Here is a 20,920-nt window from a genome sequence, read left to right as displayed (position 1 = left end):
AGATGTTTTTATTATTTTTATGCTTTTTTACTTCTGGTCTTTTATGTGTCTTGATTTTATTCCCTTTGTTTATGTTAGCACTTTGAGATTATTTCATGAAAAGTGCTCTACAAATAAAATGTATTATTATTATTATTATTATTATTATTATTATTATTATTATTATTATTATTATTATTATTATTGTTATTATTATTATTTCATGACCGGTGTAATAGGCAAGGCAAGTTTATTTATATAGCACTATTCAACACAAGGTAATACAAAGTGCTTTACATCAATATTAAAAGCGGCAAGACATAATTAGATAGTAAATAACAAATAAAATTAAATAAAATTATGAGAAAAGAAGGTAAAATAAAAAATACGGTCCAGTTTCCTGGTGTTTGTAAATCAAACTGCTACAAAGAGCTTCCTCAGATAACCTAATATAGCCTCGACAATACCACACTTTGGCCGGTAGATGGCAGCAGTGTGTCCCGAGGACTGGTTGTCAGTACATTTGAAGATAAAGAACAAAACTTGGTCAGCGCTGATTGGTTGATATGACGACATGAGCGACCAATGAGCGTGACGCAGGGAGAAGCTCCGTCCAATCAGGTGCGTCGTGGGCGGGGCCTCCTCTCTGCGAACACATCCAGCTTTAATGGCTGGTTTCATGTGCACAACACTGTTTTAGAGTGGTTCAGAAATAACCGCCTGTGTGATGCTAATCTTCCTATTTAATCGGAGTTTTAGTTTGAGACTTCAGCGGCGGTTTGAATTTCTGAAGGAAGTTGCGCTTTAGTTTGCTAAGCTAACTACTTAGCCTTGAAGATGCCGAATTTTTGCGCGGCGCCAAACTGCACACGGAAGAGCACGCAGTCCGATCTGGCGTTTTTTCGGTTTCCCCGGGACCCGGAGAGGTAAGGTCCGATCACGGCTCCTCCACGCTGCTGGCCCCGCGGGTCTCATGTAGGGCTGCTCCTTTCACTATAGAAACAAGCAGAGGTGGACAGAGTACTGGACCCCAGTACTTGAGTAAGAGTACAATACTATTGGTCAAAATTTACTCCGTTACAAGTAAAAGTAGCTCTGTCAAAATACAGGGATTCCGCGGGGTATTAAAAAGTGATAAATGAAAATTGCCAAATTTAAGGCCATTAAAAGTGTTAAATTCACTGTCAGAGGTATTATTTTTTTTTAATTGGTATTATTTTTTACCTTTTACATTTTAAGCAGTCTATTTTATTGTCATTCACAAAGTGAAATAAATGTGAAACATCTGGTCAACATCAATGAGTCTATAAATCTGTTCTGTATAGTGTTCTATAGGTCAAAATCTGTATTAATGTTAAAAGGTCCGTGATTAACACTTAATGTTGTGACAGTTTTTTTTTTAAATCTGAAGGTAGTGAAAAGGTATTAAATTGGTATTAAATTTAACATAAGGATTGCTGTATAAACCCTGAAATATTACTCGAGTAAGAGTAGAAAAGTACTTGCTTTTAAAGGTACTTAAGTATCCAAAAGTAAATGCTTTTAAATTTACTTTAAGTAAGAGTAAGAGTAAATTTCTTATTTTCCACATCAGTAAATTACTATATTTTTCTAAATTAATTTAAGGATCTTTTAACTCTTGTTTCTGAGAATTAACTCTTTGAAACCAGCTGCACTGATGTGCTGCTTTTAGAACCACAATGTTATATAAAACCTGCAGAAACACCAAAAACAAATCAAATGAATGGGATCATAAGAGGACAGCAGATGATGCAGAGTTTATTAACAATCATAAACTGAAACCAAATGAACCTGCACCATCCAACTAAGTCTGGATCCCCCTCAAAGACCACTGCTTTACAAAAAACTACATCTCTGCTTTCAATAACTCAATGTTGAAGTCACTTAACTTTACATGAAGGACATGTACCAGTACAATATAGCAATATAGAGCATAACAAACTGTCTCCCCATGTCTGTCTGAGAGCGTGCACTGTGATAGGTCTCCTCCTTTGACAAAAACAGCTTGTGTCCAATAGGATTTTAGGGAAGAAGAAAAAAGAGCAGACCTGAAAGTAACGAGTACTTTTCAGCCTTCCTAGAAATTTACTCGAGTAAAAGTAAAAATATTTGTCTTGGAAATGTATTCAAGTAAGAGTAATAAGTACCAAAGAAATCTAATACTCAAAGTACAAATCCTCTGGATATGTACTTAAGTACAGTACTCAAGTAAATTTACTCCGTTACTGTCCACCACTGGCTGCCACCTTTCACAAATAGAAACAAGGGATACCCCGATTTCAGCAGCGCAGGCGCCAAAAAAAAGGGACATTGCCAAAACTTCTAAACTGCATAGAAATGTATTTATTTTATATGAAAAAATAAAATGCTTTGATTTAAAGTCTTAAGTGCTTTAATTGAATTGAACTTGCACGACTGTACAGACAGACAACCAGGGGTGCAGATCCGATGTCAGGATTGGGGGGGGGCACCAACGTGATTTTAATTTTGAATTTTTTTGCCAATATGCAACTCATACCATGCCATAAATTGGTAAAGGCTCGCCAAAAAATACTGCACAGGGAATCATTTATTGTGCTTACCTTTCTTGTTTATTTGTCCTAAACAGCCAACAGTGTGTGTCACTGCTTACGTTCTGTTATGTTCGTAAATCATAATTTTAAGGGTTTTGGGCATGTAGTGTCTACTCATCTCAAATTCTTCTCACCATCTTCCTTTTATCCTATGGGACTACTTTATGCACGATAAATTGATATATGGATCAAATATGGAGCCTTAAACAAGTTGTTTAAACTAACTGATCATGTTATGATAAAAATATTAATTCAGACTAAAAAAAAAAATGTATGGAGTAGCAATACTTTCATTCTGTACACCTCAAAACGCACCGTGGATGTATTATTTTTTTAGAAATATATTCTTAATAAATATTCTACATATTCAACCTTTAAGTCTGAAAATACATTTGTTCAATTTTGAATAATTTAGGGTATTTTTATTGGGGGGGACAATTAATGTTTTTCAGAAATTGGGGGGGGCATGTCCCCCCCGGGATCTGCACCCATGCAGCCAACCATATAGCAACTGAAATAGCCTCTGCTCCTGTTCTATGTATGTCCACATCAGCCCAGATGTAGAATATACATGAAGGGTGGAAAATTAGAATATGGTGTAAAAGTTAATTTATTTCAATAATTCAACTTAAAAGGCAAAACTAATACATTACATAGGCTCATTACATGCCAAGCAAGATATTGTTTGTTGATTTCATAAAATATTCAAATTTTTCTGAGATTTTTTTATTTGGGGTTATCATAAACTGTGAGCCATAATCATCAACATTATAACAAATAAAGGCTTGAAATATCTCACTTTGAATGTAGTGGGAAATAATATATTTGTTTCACCTTTAGTTGAATTTACTACGAATGAAGTTTTGCAATATATTCAAATTTTCAGACCTTCACCTGTATATTATGACATCAATAAATAAGAGCATAATATATGTCCGTATTGGTTCAATACGGAACGCAACTTTTAATTCCCAATTACGTAAAGATTCCGTATTTTAAGGGACAGGTGGCAGAATCTCATAGGTATTTAGCTTACATGGCTGAGACACGACGACACCAGTTGCCAGAGATCCCCCTCACATAAACACGCTGCTTGCAGCATGCAGAGTTGTCTTCAAAGTTTAAATAAATATCACAACTCTGCTGTGTAAACATTTGATAAAATATAATATGATGTTTATGGACGGGGTCAACTCGGAGTTGACAAACACAAGAGTAAACAAAAACGAGCCTCTGTGATATGCAAGCAATCATTTTCTGCAGAAATTCTCATCCTCCGACTAATATACATGAAAAATAAATATTTTTATACCCGTAATACCTCAGTTCCAAAAATAAATAGCTACTAACATAATTTTCTTACATCTAGAGAAATATAACGTTTTACAAAACTGTTATCTTATGTTTTTCTTTTCTATCATGTATTCTATGTATATTATTGCTCTAAACGGTTTTTATTCTGTAAAGCACTTTGTGACAAATGTCTGTGAAAAGCGCTATATAAATAGACTTTACTTACTTACTTAATTTTCCTTTGGCTTTGGCAAAGGAAAATCCAAGTAGTACTTATTTATTTATTTTTTTCTTTAATGTTAATTACTTTATGCAGGGAAAAAAACTCACGTTCTTTGGCATTGATCTGTTCTGAGTACTTATTTATAGAAGGAGAGAAAAATGTAAATCTTTGTCGTTAAAGTCTATTCAGAATTTGTAGTTCCTGTGGTTATGTTTTTGATTTTTAAAGCCATTTTCATTTAAAATCTCACTTTACAATCTACAATGTCAATCTAAGTTTTTGCTTGTTTTGTGGATGTCAACTTGACAAACGAAGCCAACGTGTGCATTTTTATAATTAATTTTTTAGATGCAGAATCTGGGTAGAGAACTGCCGCAGAGCAGATCTTGAAGCCAAAACGTCAGATCAGTTGAATAAGCACTACCGATTATGTGCTAAGCACTTCGACCCAGCCATGGTGTGCAAAACTGTGAGTATCACATGCTTCTTAACATCTCACATGCAAGTAAGTGCATCTTTAAAAGTGTGGCTCACATGAAGGTGCTGCTTTTCAGAGTCCATATCGGACTGTTTTGAAGGATACAGCCATCCCAACCATCTTTGATCTAACGAGCCATCTCAAAAACCCTCACACCAGACATCGCAAGAGGATTAAAGAACTTGTAAGGAAGTCTTTTACATGTTGTGACTTTACAGTTGTGTTAATAAACTTTTGTTTATTTTAAGAAATTTTTTCTATGATAAATGTAAATTAGTTTGTTTTTGTGTTTTTATTTCAGACTGAAGATGATATAAGGAGGATGAAAGAAAGGAGATGTGAGTAATTTAGAACTTTGTATACTTGTTACTTAGGCTTGGGCGGTATCCAAATTTTGATACCGTCAAACTTCCTCCACATTTACCCTGGTATACGGTATTACCGTGACTAATTAAAAATGATGACGTAAGCCTCAAGTGGTATTACCAAACTGTTGGCTTGAGCCTTCACCGTTCAGAAACTGAATACCAAACACTATTACTGAACAATAACAACATAACATGCTTAATATTAACAACTTTTATTAACAACAAATGCAGATTATATTATTATTATTAAGTGCAAATACAACAGTCGCGCACAAATCAATTTGAGCGAGCCGACGCTGTTATTTCAGCGCCGGCTCGCTCTGCGGTGCCGACTTGACCTGCCGCTGCAGCGGCTCGTTTTTGCAGGAGGTTCCCAGAGACATCTTTTTTCGTGGGGGTTCGGGTTGTGCCTCTGTCTCTTGGATTCTGATGGCCACTGGTTCTTGCCCCTCTAAGCTCACGATCTCAGCCTGTAATTCAGCCTTGATTTCAGCCAGTGCGTTATCATCAGTCTCATATCCTCCGCGGTAACGAGGGTCGAGGAAAGTGCACTTTTGCATTAATTTGCGCACCTAAATCAGATTCATACTTGGCCTCCAGCTTTTTTAGAATTGCAGTTTTTATTGACTTTGTTAGTTCAAGGTCGTTTTCTATTTTGACACCAAGTCACTCGGTGCGCGACCTGCCATCTTTCTCCCCGTCTCTCTCCCAGTGCGTCTCTCTCTGCTCCGCGCTGTCAGGTGATGACATCACGTTCATAAACTTTATGGAAAGTCTCAAAATGTAGGCTAAAACATATTCAACTATTTAAGTAAAACTGAAAATTCAACCACACATAAGTGCTACTGGACATAGAATCAATTTTAGGCATTAAATGACTTTTATTTGATATTTAATTGTTATCTCTTATATAAGTCCATTGCATATTTTCATGATGGTATTGAAAATGATACCGCTGCTATTTTTAGACACCGACAGTATACGGTATTACCATAATACCGGCCAAGCCTAATACTAGTTTCCTTTTATGTCGCATGTATTCAAGAACCATTTAGTTTAATCTGTTTCTCTTTCTTGATCCAGTGGCATCTTCAGCTGAACAGCTCGCCGCCAAAAAAGATGAGGATAGCTCGACCACCAATGAGGATGAACCTCAGCTGTCCACAGAGGAGAAGGAGTATCGCGATCACCTGAAGTCTTTGTTTGAGATTGTGGTCATGTTTGGAAAACAAGGAATCCCCTTAGCTGCTGACAAAGTATCTGAACCTGAACTCGAGTCTAACAACATCCAGGCGTTCCTAGATTACTGCATAAATGCTGGAGATGAAGCTTTGAGGAAGCGGTTCGAGGCAACAGCTGTGAATGCAGAATATCTCTCTGCAACCCAGCTGAATCAGCTCCTGGATGTTTGTGAGAACACAGTGAGGGAGGAGATGGTCATGGAGGTCAGGGAGAGTCGCTTCTTTTCCCTGGTGACCGGTGAATTTGTCGAATTTGCTGACGAGAAGCACCTGCCACTATTTTTACGCTTTGTGAATCAGCAGAACATCCTAAGAGAGGAGTTCTTGGATTTTATTCCACTTGGAGATGGGGATGAGTCTGCCCTTGTGGAAAAGATAGAGGCGCAGGTGACGGACCGCTGGGGGCTCAGCATGGAGGACTGTCGTGGTCAGGCCCACAAGGCCACCGGTACTTCAACCACCAAGATGAAAGCCGTGGCCGTGCTGCTGATGGAGAAGTATCCACTTGCTTTGCACATGCCTTGTTCTCATATGGCGCTGAACGTCCACCTGGGCAACAACCTGCCTTTTCCCAACGTCCAGGTCGTCATGGAAACGCTGAGGAGGATTGAAGCTTTATTTAAAAGCCAGTTTTCTCAGGTTGAGCTCGAGAACGCCATCTCAACTCATTACCAGAAGAATGAAGACAGAGGAGCTGCACTGAGAGAAGCTTGTAGCCCCGGCTGGACGGAGCAGCACAACGTCTTTGATGTGTTACTGGAAATATTGCCTCCACTGTTGCTGTGCATGGAGAACATTTGGGAAAATGACAACAGACATTTCACCAGTTCTGTTGCAGCGGATGCGTATGCAATTGCAGAAGTTCTTGCTGACTTCGAAGTCGTTGTCACAGTGGTCATCCTAAAAAATGTTCTTACATTCACCAGAGCCTTTGGGAGAAATATGCAGGGGGAAACTCTTGATGTGTTTTCTGCTGCCAGCAGCCTCACAGCCGTCATGCATTCTCTGAACGAGGTCAACGACAACATCGACGTCTACCATGAATTCTGGTACGAGGAGGCTTTAAACTTGGCTGCGCAGATGGAGGTTCCCGTGTCTCTCCCGAGGCTGTTCCTTCGGAAGCAAAGAGAAGTGGAAATGGGTGAAATCCAAGCTGAGTCATATTTCAAAGAGTACGTCACCATTCCTGTAATCCGTGGAATCATGCAGGAGGTGGAGGACATGTTCTGTGATACCAATGTCAAAGCTTTGAAGTGCCTGTCGCTAGTTCCAGCCGTCATGGGCCACATGAAGTTCAACACCACCGAGGAGAACTATGCCGACGTTTACCGAAACGACCTCCCCAACCCAGACACACTTCCCGCAGAGCTGCACTGCTGGAGGATCAAATGGAAGCACAGAGGCAAAGAGGTGCGTCTGCCTACGACCATTCATGAAACGTTGCAGCTTCCCGATGTGAAGTTCTTTCCCAACGTCAACTCCTTCCTGAAAGTGCTTTCCACCCTGCCCGTGCTCAAGCTGGAAAGTGGCAACAACGCAGCGAGCGAGCGGCTCCAGGGTTATCTGGATGGCGGGCCTGCTAAATACTGGCACAAGAGTCTTGCAATGCTCCACATTAACACTCATGTCAAACATGACCTGGATGTCATGGTGGACAAATACTGCAGACTCTATCCAGAGGATGATCCTGAAGCTGAGCCTGAGGCTGAGCCTGAAGCTGAAGGATCAGCTGGGGGAGGAGCCGATGCAGCCGTTGAGGGAGGAGCTGAAGGAGCAGCCGATGGAGCAACTGATGGAGCCGCTGAGGGAGATGTTGCAACAAAGTGAGCTGAATTTCCTATTTGGGGACAAAACTGAGAGACACAATGAGGCTTCATAAGTGCATTCATCTGCTTCATCAGCTGGACCCTGCAAGCATAAAAATGTGGATCACTTATTTGTACACATGAACGGATGCACTGATCGTTTTCACAGACACAAAGTGGTGCGGTCCCTGGAATTTCTTAGTTCTATATGGAAAAAATAAAATACAAGTCCCAAAACATTTAGATTTGAAACACATGATTTGTAAATATTCAATGTTCTGCGTCACATTTTGCTGTTCGAAGTTTTTTACTTAGAAATGATGTTTTTGTTTGTTTGTTTGGTAGATGAGTTTTATTCCATAAATTAACTTCTTGGTTTCGTTTTACTGTGAGATTTTTTATTTTTTTTAGATCAAACTGCGTGATGAAGGCTTATAGCTCTGCTGTTTTTAAAGTGCTTTAGTAGCGTATGAAATGAGAGACTAGTTACATCAGTGTCAGCAGCAATTGATGCAAAGTTTTGTTGTTTTTCTTTTAAGAATTTACAGAAAGTTTGACATGTATGTGAAATCTTGGAAAATGACTCTGAACAACAGGAAAGTACAATTCTGAAACCTAATAAAACTTTGCCTTATCATATCCATGTATTGAGGATATGTTGTATCTTTACTAATGGTTGTTTCTTAATCTTTCTGTGATGATCAGAGCTATTTCTTTCAGATTTGCGGATTATACAGATGCACCGGGCACCTGGAGGACCTCCAAGTTACAAAGTCAGGCATGATGCACAGTCGTGTTCTTCAGTCATGAGCTGGATAGATGCATCCTGGATGTGTCGGATGTTTCAATGCTCCATTACAGTGCTCAAATGAATGGGTCCATAACAGATTTGTGCTGACCCCTATAAAAAGCCGATGATGATCCATTTGAATCTGGTGTTTAGGAGCAGAGAAGCATCTAAGACATGCGAGATAGTGGCTCCTGGGGACCTCTATTGAACAGCACTAATGTACGATAAATCAGTGTGAGAACACTTAATTTGTACTTCACATATGTGCAGTTTTCTTGCTTATTTGTGAGTTTTAAAATAATTTTTCTCTAATCTACAAGTTTACAATGTCAATCTAAATCTTTGCTTGTTTTGTGGACTTCAGTAAAAGAATGAGACAAGCAAACTGCTGAACTTTTAACCCCTTGCTGCCTGATATGTCATTTGACCCATTTCTGAGACCCATATTCCATCCCCATTAACACTGTTTATGGGGAGTGTTTTTAATGTTAATATAAAATAATTTAAATTAAAACAGTAGGATTTAGTGTGTATTATTTCATAGTTCAGGTAATAAAGTAGCCATTACATGAACAAAATGTCAAAGGGACAAAACACAACAGCAAACTTGAGTTAGATTTTCAAAATGAGACAAATTCTCCAAAGAAAGACAGAAACCAGAGAAATAGTGGATAAAACTGGATCATTTATTTTCCTGGGTGACCAACTTCTGTCAGTGGTTGAAAGTATTGTATTGTGTCCTGGTTAATTCAATTTAGAGGGTTTAATTTCGCCCATTGGAAAAGGGCCCCGAGAGACACAGAAGGCGCTGATCGGTGTCCATGGAGACAGTTTTCTTTTCCTCCCACTCAGATTTTACCTTCTATTTTTATTTTACTTAATCTGAACCTTGCTGAAGAGCAACACAAACACAAAAAACTGTACTCTTTTTGTAACATTTGGCTCCTACTATCTGTATTCAATCAGACATAACATTGAACCTCAAATAAATGTAGGCTAAACATTGGACGGTTTTCCTTTTTTGATTGATTTAAATCTTTATTTCGAGCATACATAAAAAAAAAAACAATTACACAAAACAACAAAAAAAAGAATATAAATAAACAGTCATTAAACAAAATCAAAGGGAATTAAACCTTCATGCCCGAAAAGGATAGGAGGAAGTAAAACACTTATGAGGTCCTACCCCTTGTTTCTATTTCAATTTCGCTTGAAAATAAAAGTAAGAAAAAAATATAACAGCAAGCTTTACTACTTTATCAACAAAAAAAAACCTGTTAGTACCTTATGAAAAGAGTACAGCACTTCATTGCAATATTATACCTCAGCATTATAAATAATATATATATATATATATATATATATATATATATATAGCCTATATTATATATACACATCTTATCATAAACAATATAATCAATATTAGCCTACCATTTTATATACATTATGCTGAATCCCCACACAATCACTACCTCATGTCTCCTCTTCCCTGTATTTGGCAAAAATCTTTTCAGGTTGTTTGGACTGAATAAATGGTCGCTTCTATAGTTTTGGGTTTCTGGGATGGCAGCATGGGGTTAAGTGCGTCTCCTCCTCCTTTACGCTCAGACGCGGACGAGCTCAGGTGATGTGCACCATGCAAACACACAGTGCAGACCCGGGGCATCTATGAGTGTGGGTGGGGTCGCTTTCATGCGCAACCAGACAGCAATGTGCTCTCCACGGCGAGCCCCAAAGTCCTAAACTTCAATAAGAGCAAATCCCCTGCAGGAGGAGACAGAGGGAGGCGTGCGGGGTTGTTTTCCTTCAGTCCCTGCAGAAATAATCGATTCCACGGGATATCATAAGGACTAAACCTGGCTGAACAAAGAGGGCCCCTTTCTGCGTCGTAAGTAGTGCACATTTATCCCTCAGCATCATCTCCCTCAGCATCATCCTCCTACCGACCGATCGCCATGGCGTGGCCGTGCATCACGCGCGCCTGCTGCATCAACCGCTTCTGGACCGAGCTGGATAAAGGGGACATCGCAGTGCCTTTGGTTTTCACCAAATACTCCGATGTGGCCGAGGTGCAGCACCTGGCGCATCACCCGCAGCCCAAGCAGAGGCAGCTCGGTGCCGGCGTCGCCATAGAAACGCAGCATCAGCATCCTCCCGAGCCGCCGGAGGCTGCGACGGCCAGAGACGGCTCCGCCGCGTCCGTCATGCGCCAGGATTTCAAGGCGTGGAGAGTGCGCCCCGAGCCCAGCTGCAAGCCCCGCAACGAGTACCAGCCGCCCCCGGCCCCGTTCAACAACCAGACCCAGTACCAGAAGGACTACAAGCCGTGGCCCATCCCCAAGAAGCACGACCACCCGTGGATCCCCAAACCCGGGCCGGGCGCGGAGCCGGCGGCCGCCGAGGCCGAGAGCGGCGTGGAGAAGAGCGAGATAGAGGAGAAGATGCAGGAGAAGGAAGCCAAGGAGCCGCCCAAGGAGCCAGCCAAGGAGCCAGCCAAGGAGCCAGCCAGGGAGCCCGCCGGGAAGAGCACGAAACGGGAGAAGTCGGCGGAGAAGAAAGCGGGTGAGAGGACGGAGGGACAGACGGCCGCCGAGGCGGAGCAGAGGAAAGGCAGAGCGGCCGCAGACGCTCTCAACAGACAGATCAAGGAGGTCATGTCGACTTCCAGCAGCTACAGGTAAGTGAGTGTGAGGATGAGCCACGACCAACCTAAAAAAGGCATCATCTTGGCAGGTGTCTGACGCGTCATTCAAGGCCCATCAGATATATTTGAGAATGCAGGGCCTCTTGTTCCAGTGCAGTGGCGTCAATTCGGAAGCTAAGGTATGGCAAGGTTATAGTCACAGAACTTAACTAGAGTATCAATCAACACGTCCAGCAAATACTAACACAGAAGTCTGCTATGTAGCTGATCTGTGTGGTCAAGAAAACTGGAACTTTTTCAAATGCAGTCTCGCTCACTGCAAAAACTCAAAATCTTACCAGGAATATTTGTCTTATTTCTAGTTAAAATGTCTCATTTTTAGTCAAAAAATCTCATTACACTTAAAACAAGAGTCATTACCAGAAAAATAACTTGTTATTTGACCATTTTCACCTGTTTCAAGTAAATTTTCACTTGAAATAAGTAGAAAAATCTGCCAGTGGGACAAGATTTATCTTCTCATTACAAGCAAAAAAAATTTGTTCCACTGGCAGATTTTTCTACTTATTTTAAGTGAAAATCTACTTGAAACAGGTGAAAATGGTTGTTTTTGAGTCTTGTCTTAAATGTAATGAGATTTTTTTTACTAAAAATTAGACATTTTAACTAGAAATAAGACAAATGTTCTTGTTAAGATTTTGAGTTTTTGCAATGTATAATAACTAGTGAAATCGATCATGTTGTTCTGATTTGCATTTGTAGTTATTCTATATGTATGTAATAGAATACAAAGAGACACAGAGTAATTCCATAAATGTATTTAAAAAAAACCAAACATTTACATTTAACCCTTGAAGCCAAGGTGTGGCGGCTGCCATACCTTGCCATACCCAATTGACGCCCCTGTTCCAGTGCACCCAAAGGCCACTGATATTGCCACAGATAATGGTTGCAGCATTGATTACTTTTCCATCCTTCTCCTTTCTGAGGTTACCACCGGATCAATGATCCAGGCGAGTGCTCCCCCAATCCAGCTCCTCCAGGGACATGTCCTGCATGTTTTAGATGTTTCACTTCTCAGGGTCTGCACAAGTTTGATAAGAAAGCCCCATTTTGAGCCAGGGAAACTTCTCAAACATGCAGAACAAAGGCCCTCAAGGACCAGAACTGGAGGACGCAGATCTAGGCCATGAAAAAGTCATCAGTGAAGGCGTCTGAACGTTATCATGTTTGTGTCAACATGGCTTCTCTGCTTGACTCCCATCCAAATTGGATTGGTGGTGTAATGTAGGGCGTGTGGAAATTAAAAGCTTCATTCTGGCTCCACTTCTTAAAAAAATGTACTTAAAAGAGGTAGCAGCATCTTCAGTTTGGAAGGGTTTCCAGAAAATAGCAACAATACAGATGATTAATGTAATGCAGCATTTATAGGGCTCTTACTGTCTAGACCAGCAGTCTTCAATTCCAGTCCTCCAGGTCCAGTGTCCTGCATGTTTTAGATGTTTCCCTGCTTCAGCGCACCCTCATACAAATGACTGTGTCATTGTGCAGGCCTCGATGACATGCTGAGGAGTGGCTGTTCATTTGAATAAGGTGTGTTAGAGCTGGGAAGCATCCAAAACACGGAAGACAGGGATTGAAGTCCCCTGATATAGATAGTGATCTGATCGTCATCCAGGTCACAGTAGACGGATACAATGTTCTTCAGGCGATGAAACGTAAAACAAACATCCTTTCTTGAGTCTCTATAGAGTCCACACACCCAAGCATCATTATCCTGGAGTGAACTGAGTGAACTCATAGACTAAAAAAAGGATAATTGGAATCAATAGTCTGAACTCTGGAGTCCACTTAATTAAATTAGGTTTGGAGGTGCGACGTAGAGCAAATTTGATCTAGAAAAGACTTTTTGTTTTGCTGCCCACATGATGATTAGTCGATGTGCAAGGCTGGCTCAAAGCTTCAGTCCCTGGCTAGACAAACTGCTGCTCCACACACAGAGACGGTCCAGAACTGTGATTATTCTTCCCAGAAGTGGACACTCAGCAAAGACGATGCCAAAAGCACAATACAGAATCCTCACCGAGGTAAATAAAAACCCAGGAAGGCATCACTGTAACCGTGGAGCATCTTAGTTTATGAGCCTTAAATAGGCAACAGATAGAATAGGAAGGTGGAGGGAGCTGATCAACATGGATGAATAATATCATATACTAGTACGGTGGAAGGAGCATCATGATTTGGCATCGCTTCTCTGCCATAAGACCCAAGAAGGCACAAGAAAGTGATGTTGTACGCCAACATTATCATTTGTGCACAAGTTATTACACAAATCTGTCAACAGCATGGTTGCAGGTTTCTGCAGTGGGATAAAAATAGTGTTTTTTTTATGGCCTTTAAATTGAACAAGGATTGTGCGCTTGTTGTTAAAGGGTGTAGACTTCAGTCCACTTCCTGTCCAAGTGGACCTACGGGAAATTTGCTGACCTGCCAAATCACTTGGGAATGTGTTCAAGTGCATTTACGGAGCAGTTCACGGTGTCCAAATATCCTTCAAAATCTATACCGAGCATGGAAAACATGAATTTTTAACAATATCTGTAATCTAAAACCTGTTAGAGCTGACGCTGATAGTAGATTTTTATTAATCAATTTGACTGTTCCCACCTTCTCCAGTCCAAAGATGTTTTTATGTCAATTGAAAACTCATTGCTGAAAATAATCATTCACTTTTTTTCCTCCTTTTTTGTTATCGTTTTTGTTGTTGTATTTTTGTACTGTTGTTCTCAGGACTGAGTTCAAAGCGTATAAGGATGTGAAACCCGTGAAGGCCATCAAAGCTCTGTCGCAGTACAAGCCGCCCGCGGAGGAGACCAGCCGGGAAACCAGCTACAGTGCCACATTCAAGGGGGAGCAGGTGAAGGCCCAAGCAAAGGACAACAAGCTGCTGGAGCGCAGGAGGATACGCAGCCTGTACAGCGAGCCTGGCAAGGAGCCCGCAAAGGAGCCCGCCAAGGAGCCCGCCAAGGTGAGCAACACGCCAGTCTCTACTGGATTCTCAAAGTACTACCGCCATTTCAGCTCTGAGCTAAAATACAGAAGGTGCCTTTGAAAGCTCAAATCTGAATCTTTGTTAAACCTGCTGACTTAGTTTTTTGCACTTTACCTCCACTAGTCCACTCCATAATTAACCAAAGTGCCTACAGTACAGACCAAAAGTTTGGACACACTTCCGCATTTGTTTGAATGAGAAGGTATATCCAAACTTTTGGTCTGTACTGTATATGTCTAAATAGGGCTGTTCGATTTTGCCCAAAAATAAAATCTCGATTTTTTTCTCTCAAAATCCGATTTTCGATTATGATTACGATTATTTTGTGAATTGACAAAAGGCAAAGCAATTATTTCAAATATGCAGTTTTTTTATTGAACATTTGCCCCATTGGGCTTATTAAACCAAAAATGAATGAATAAAGTGCAAAACTCTGTAAAATAAGTTGAAAAAAAGTTTTAAAAAATATAATAAAATATAAAGTTTTATCTCCAAACCAAAAATGAATGAATAAAGTGCAAAACTCTGTAAAATAAGTTGAAAAAAAGTTTTAAAAAATATAATAAAATATAAAGTTTTATCTCTGGAAAAAAAAAATCAGCAAATCAGCACTTGCAAACATACAGTAAGTTATATTTCCAATTGAATAAAACAAGACATTTTCTAGGTATTGAGAGGTATTTCCATCAATCATTAATATGTGTGCAGACAAGGTAAAAAATTTTTTAAAAAAAGTGAAAAATCGATTTTACGAGTTTCACGTATTAACATCGTTCGAATTACATAATCGCGATTACGATTTAAAATCGATTAATCGAACAGCCCTATGTCTAAATATATAGCTTTTTTTATTGAAAACAAAAAAAGATAATATAATATTCCTGTATCATTGTGTCATGTAAATACATATTAAGAGTAACGATGACAATGCAGTTAAGACAGCTGTTTTACATATAATGTCTATTCATGTATAGCAATATAGCGCATTATTTCGTGTTAGCCATCATGTTAAGATGCCCATAAGACACACGTTTATGTCTGCTTACTTGTAAACAACATTGTGGAAAAAGATTGGTTGATGGTGTGTGTGCAGTGGTGTGTTCATGTGGCCGCTCCCTCTCTCGTTCTTGTAGGACTTCTCAGACACTGAGAGCAGCTCTGTTGTAAACCCGCTGTAGTCAGGTGTGTTCCCTGTTTCTTCTGGAAGGCATGGAGGCTGATCCCCAGACTGATCAAATGAATGCACGTGTGCATACTGTTCACGGACGGGCACACGCAGTATGCAGCTTGGGCCCCTGTGAGCCGCAGCCAAGATTTATCACCCTGCTCCTCTAGATGCAAAAACCTCCCCGAATTATCAGTCACATTTTCACCGTGAGCCCACCTCCCAGCCTGCACCATCCACCGCTGTGTTAGTTTCAACAGTACCTGGGAGGATAAGTGAGGCGGATGTGTTATCAATGTGTAACCGATAAGAGTCAAAGCAGGACAGATTGATCAGTTGAACTAGTGGGGTAAAAAGAGAGAGAGGGAGGGAGAGGGAATACATATTTTCATTTATCTAACGCTCTATTTTGGTGACAGTTTGGTGCAAATTGCATTGGGCAAAATACTGCTCCCAATGGTGGATTTGACTTCGATGCAAGTAATGGAGAGGCACTGTAGTGGTAAACGATACACTGCATTTTGGATATTTTCTTTAGCAAGACATATTTGCAGATGATTTCATTTTTCAGCTGAACACCAAAGTTACTACTCCAAAGTTGCAAGAACGTGCTCCAGAAGTTAGAAAATGAGTCAAATCACACGGTGAACGCCGTCATTCACAGTGCGGTGGCCTTTTGTGCTCTACACCCCACTTTCTTTGCACCAACCACCCTTTTAGTCACAGAAATAGAGCCCTTCATTATTGCTGTCCTCTCACAGACATCTGTCATCTCCTACGATGTTCTTTATAAGTTTTATTTATCAGCAAAAGTTGAGCATGCTTTGCAACTTTGTTGCTGCGCACCAACTCATTTATAGAACCTGGCAGCTGCTCCATCAAACTCTCAGTGCTGTGGCTGCACCTGAAGAGCGGAGTGGAGCAAAGTTCTTCCCTCAGAACCACATGCACCTTTGCACCCACATTTTTTCTTTGTCTTTTTTGCTGTCAGCACTTGAATCGGCAGTCCACAGCTGCGGACGTGCTTGTCCAGTTTGACCGCCGTTAATAATGGCTGAACCGGCATAAAGACTAACATCATATACTAATATACAGTCTGTACCTCATGTGCCAGTTTTCTGTAAAAACTGTACTTCAATAAGAAACTGGACAAAACAACTTTCTTTTTATTTTTTTCTGTAGAAGGAAAGACACAAATACACTTTGTCTGCTTTGTTTGTTTTTTCTCATCATTGCACTAACCAAATAGTTGCAAATGTCACCTGTACAGTACAATAAGGTGTTCATTTGCCTGCCATTACTTTTATGTAGAAGGATAAGAACAAAAAAAAAGAACAAAAAAAGGTATGTATTGCATGGTGAAATAGGAAATAAGTCTCTTTTTGGGACATTTTGGGAAATGTGCTAATTTGTTTTCTTGTTAAGACCAACAAATTGATATGTTTATCCCATTAATTGTGAACTGTAAAAGCTGTGGACGGCAGCTCATTAGCTTAGCTTCACTTTCCACTCGTTTATCAGGCAAAGACATCTGCATGACGGTGGCGAGCTTGTTGATGTCACAGTTGGTGCATCATGGCATCAGTGCCAAAGGGCACCTTGTGTGTATTTCAGATACAGCACTGATTACCACCGTATGAGGAAAAAAAACAGGACTAACTTCCTGTAGTTTTATCATAATATGAAGATTTCAGAGTCACTTCTTCAAAGACTGAAGAAGAACTGGACCTGAAGTGTTCTTTTGAAACCCATTGACCATTAAGTCTTATAACAACATAGCTACAAACAGGAAGAACAATCCTGTACAAACAGTCCTCTGTATACACTTTTTGGAGTTAAAAAGCAGATTAATTTAAAGTCAAAACTTTTCATAGTGATAGATTTTTGACGGCACTTTTAATGCAGAGCTAATGTTGCCGTTCGCCCTGCTCCCTGCCTTTGGGCTGGGCTAAGCCAGGCAGCTGGTCGCAGCTTCAGTTTAAGTGACGGAAACAAGAAAGCAACATGATTCAGTTTCCCAAAATATCAAACTCTTGCCCGACCATTCGGTTGACGGCAGCGTTATGACCTCTCCTCTCTTTCAGCCGGACAAAGCAGCATCTCGCACCAAACCAAAAAAGGCACCGACAACAGCAACAGGGAGGATGGTGAAGAAAACCAAAGAGAAGCAGATTTCCCAGGCAGTTAAGAAGAAACCCTCTGTAGGCGCATCGGAGCCCAACCCAGACGGAGCCGTGTCAAAGAAGAGCAAAGAGATCAGTAATAGACTGGCGGAAGCGAAACAGTAGGAAAGGGTCATCTCTACACTTCTATCTCTGAGGCGACAGGCGACTGGGTGATGACTTAGGCAAATCTCCTCCTTTTGGCTTATCTCCTTACCTGTTGTCCCGTCATACATAGTTCACCTTTGAATGGGCACTGATGTTGAGCTTTTAGGATAATGCAAACAGTTTCACCCTCAGTGACGCGCAACAGTATGTGAATGTGTGAAAGTGTGTGATTCCTTTGTATCGCAGCAAACACAGAACCGCTTTATATTTTTTAAGCACATAATTTGCACATATGAGTTCTGTTTGACATCACGTTTTTTAAGGGATCCATCAGGACACATGTAATGTGTGTATGAAAGGGCATTTTTACCTTTGTCTGAATGGATGACGATTGACATCCGTATTAAAATGATTGTAAAAAAAAAAAGAAAAGAAAACAATGAAAAAAAAAATTCAAGGAGAAGCTTTCTCTGAGCCTGAGGGTTTTCGTGAAAGTGCAAACTCTGTTTTATAATTTCCTAATTACAGTGCCTCCGCTGTATGGTCCTGGTTTCCGTTTCATTGTTCTGGATGATATCTGGTTTCATCAGTTTGGTTGCTAAGAAACCAAATTAACTGTAATGTAATTGCTCCAGCTTGCATGCAAGGCCCTGTTTTTGGTTGAGTAGCAACATTTTAGCCGACTGCATACGTCACAGTCGCGAGCTTGTAAATTGAGCTGTTAAAGATACATGTGCGGGGGGAGGGAGGGGGATCTTTTCAAATATATTGCATGTGTAGAAGTAGATTCAGATCACATTTAAAGGTTCACACAGCAAGTAAAATCATAGTGTAGTGGAAAATAAACACACCAGCGATATGGTTTCACAAATAAGCTTATTGCTTGTTATCTAAATGGAGATCCACTCCTTGAATTTAACGTGAAAACTGCAGTTTTTCCAACATTTTGTGGCATTGTACTCAACCTTATCTCTAAAACCTATGAAGCTGTAATAAACAAAAAAGGAGGTATATAGACCTCAAAAAGGATAATCTACTTAACTTCCCCATCAGTGTTCCTTCTGAATGGGTTGATCTCTACATATGTTGAAGGGCAAGGGATGGGCCAGGACTTAAAGTTCAGCTCTTTAAAATGCTGCTCTCTGAAATCACATGTGTTCATGGTGAGTGTGACATGAGGCATTTCAGACTAAAATGTCAGCCCGGCCTTGCTGCGATAACGTGAGCGTGCCAGGGCCCCGCTTGAACGCTATCCACCGTGAGTCTGCTTCCAGTTTCTGCTTCTCTGTGTGAGTGACGGAGCTTTTCTCTGCGTGTTTGTGTGTATGTGTGAGCTCTTCAGCCTGCTACATGCTAGCATCAAATCTGACCCGACCACTAGAGATGCTGCTATGCACTCCAACACCTTGGTGCTATATATTTCTCATCATATATGCTGTCTGGTTTTGACTGCAAGTGGCATCAGACCAGAGTGAAGAGAAGATATGACAATGTAACCACTGCAGATGTGTTGTGATCTTGTGCTTGTGTCCTCAGCTTGCTCTGAATGAACTGATTAAAGATGATGCTACAGACTCCTGCCTCCTGTGTCATTGCATCACTTAATCTTGAAGATTAAACTGAGTTTTAAGTGATCTGAAATATGTTGTGCTTCAGTTTCTTTACCTGTCAGCAAATGTAGTCTTTCTTTTAGTCTAAAACATGCATGATATATGTTCATTTAAATATAAAATCCATTCAAAATGGTCCTCAATTATCCGTGAAAAATAATATAGATTTTGTTTTTAGACATATTTGGATTAAATTAGTTGATTTTCTTTAGGAGGAAATGCTTTCATTTTACAAATTTTCCACAAATAACAGTTCAGATTGTTCTGAAAATAACTTAACATATGCATCACTCATGAAACCAAGAGCAGATCTAAAATGGAAACTTCCTCTTTTCTTTCTTTTGAGCGCTGGTGGTCATTTCCTGTGAATCAGTCATCCAAACATAAATCTACGTGAATAATTCAGTGGTTATGGACCCTCGTGTTTATAGAGCAGCATGAAAAATTTAACAAGAGTTAAGGTGTGGTGCTGGATGTGCCCAAATTCTGCTCCTGCCTCTAAAAGGTTTCTGTGTCTGGTCTTTTCTTGTGGACCGGCAGAATTAAGATTTCATGCACCAATTTCTCCTTGTGACACTATCTTGTGAAATTTGGAAGTCGGCTTTAGCCAAGCGTGTCGGTTGCTGTGAAAAACTAAAACAAAAAACCTAAATCTCAAAAATCCATCAGTTCAGTGACATCACAGATGGGAGATCTCAGTTTTCATGGACACACAAATGCATCTACTGAAAAAAGATACGATTTGCTTCATAAAATAAACAGTTTATGCACACTTTAGTGTTGTCCATACTTTTTTACAAGGTGTAACTTTATTTGTTAGGTTCTTTCATATTAGACATGCAGAAAGAGATATTTTTTCTTGAACACACATCTCTTATCATCAAATCCTGACCTCTAGTGGAGAGAGGATGTGGGCCAAAGCGGACAGGGTAAAATGGTTGTGGTATGAGCAGAGTAGACCAGGTTTCCAACAGATTAACCCCCAGTTTTTGTCTTTTCAGACTTAAAGAGATTTGTGATTTATTCAGATGCCTCCTTCTGCAGTTGGTGTCATTTGAAAATTTGCAAACGCAAAGAAACATTTTTATTACAAATGATAAAGTGGAATTCAAAGCCATGGTGAGGCCCATTAGGTCACCCTTAAATCTGAAAACACTGGTTATGATTGTTACAGATGAAGTAGATTTATTCTGAGAATTAGCCAGTGATCTAAGAAGTGATGTTTTCAATATGAAAAGGGCATGGCTGTTGTGACGGTAACATTTTAAAGTTTCTGGGTTTATATTCCCCAAATCAAGAAAGAACAAAGTGAACCCTTTATGTTTGGTTCTTTGTCACTGCAACAAACCACGTGGACACATCTCACGCTTTATGGATGGACTTCATGAATAGTAATACATCTAAAGAA

At 40.1% G+C, this 20,920-nt stretch overlaps 2 protein-coding genes across 3 annotated transcripts; both read left to right on the top strand.

Moving 5' to 3' along the window:
- Positions 1-636: 636 nt before the first annotated feature.
- Positions 637-8,724, top strand: thap12b (THAP domain containing 12b). The gene is made up of 5 exons (XM_061719518.1): positions 637-905; positions 4,438-4,558; positions 4,644-4,751; positions 4,869-4,905; positions 6,019-8,724. The coding sequence occupies exons 1-5, from the start codon at positions 817-819 to the stop codon at positions 8,001-8,003; spliced, it is 2,340 nt and encodes a 779-aa protein (XP_061575502.1). The 5' UTR covers positions 637-816; the 3' UTR covers positions 8,004-8,724.
- A 1,674-nt stretch (positions 8,725-10,398) lies between these two features.
- On the top strand, positions 10,399-19,474 carry map6b (microtubule-associated protein 6b). 2 transcript variants are annotated; one of them, XM_061719517.1, is made up of 4 exons: positions 10,399-11,448; positions 14,206-14,443; positions 15,601-15,649; positions 17,717-17,852. In XM_061719517.1, exons 1-3 carry the CDS (start codon positions 10,727-10,729, stop codon positions 15,643-15,645), a joined length of 1,005 nt encoding a protein of 334 aa, XP_061575501.1. In that variant the 5' UTR covers positions 10,399-10,726; the 3' UTR covers positions 15,646-15,649; positions 17,717-17,852. The 2 variants fall into 2 exon arrangements, with proteins under 2 accessions (XP_061575501.1, XP_061575500.1); XM_061719516.1 differs by lacking the exon at positions 15,601-15,649 and having other exon boundaries at positions 10,401-11,448; positions 17,717-19,474.
- The last annotated feature ends 1,446 nt before the right edge of the window (positions 19,475-20,920 follow it).

The sequence above is a fragment of the Cololabis saira genome, chromosome 4, assembly GCF_033807715.1.
Source record: "Cololabis saira isolate AMF1-May2022 chromosome 4, fColSai1.1, whole genome shotgun sequence".
NCBI classification, from domain to species: Eukaryota; Metazoa; Chordata; class Actinopteri; order Beloniformes; family Belonidae; genus Cololabis; species Cololabis saira.
This window is presented reverse-complemented; position numbering and strand designations above follow the sequence as displayed.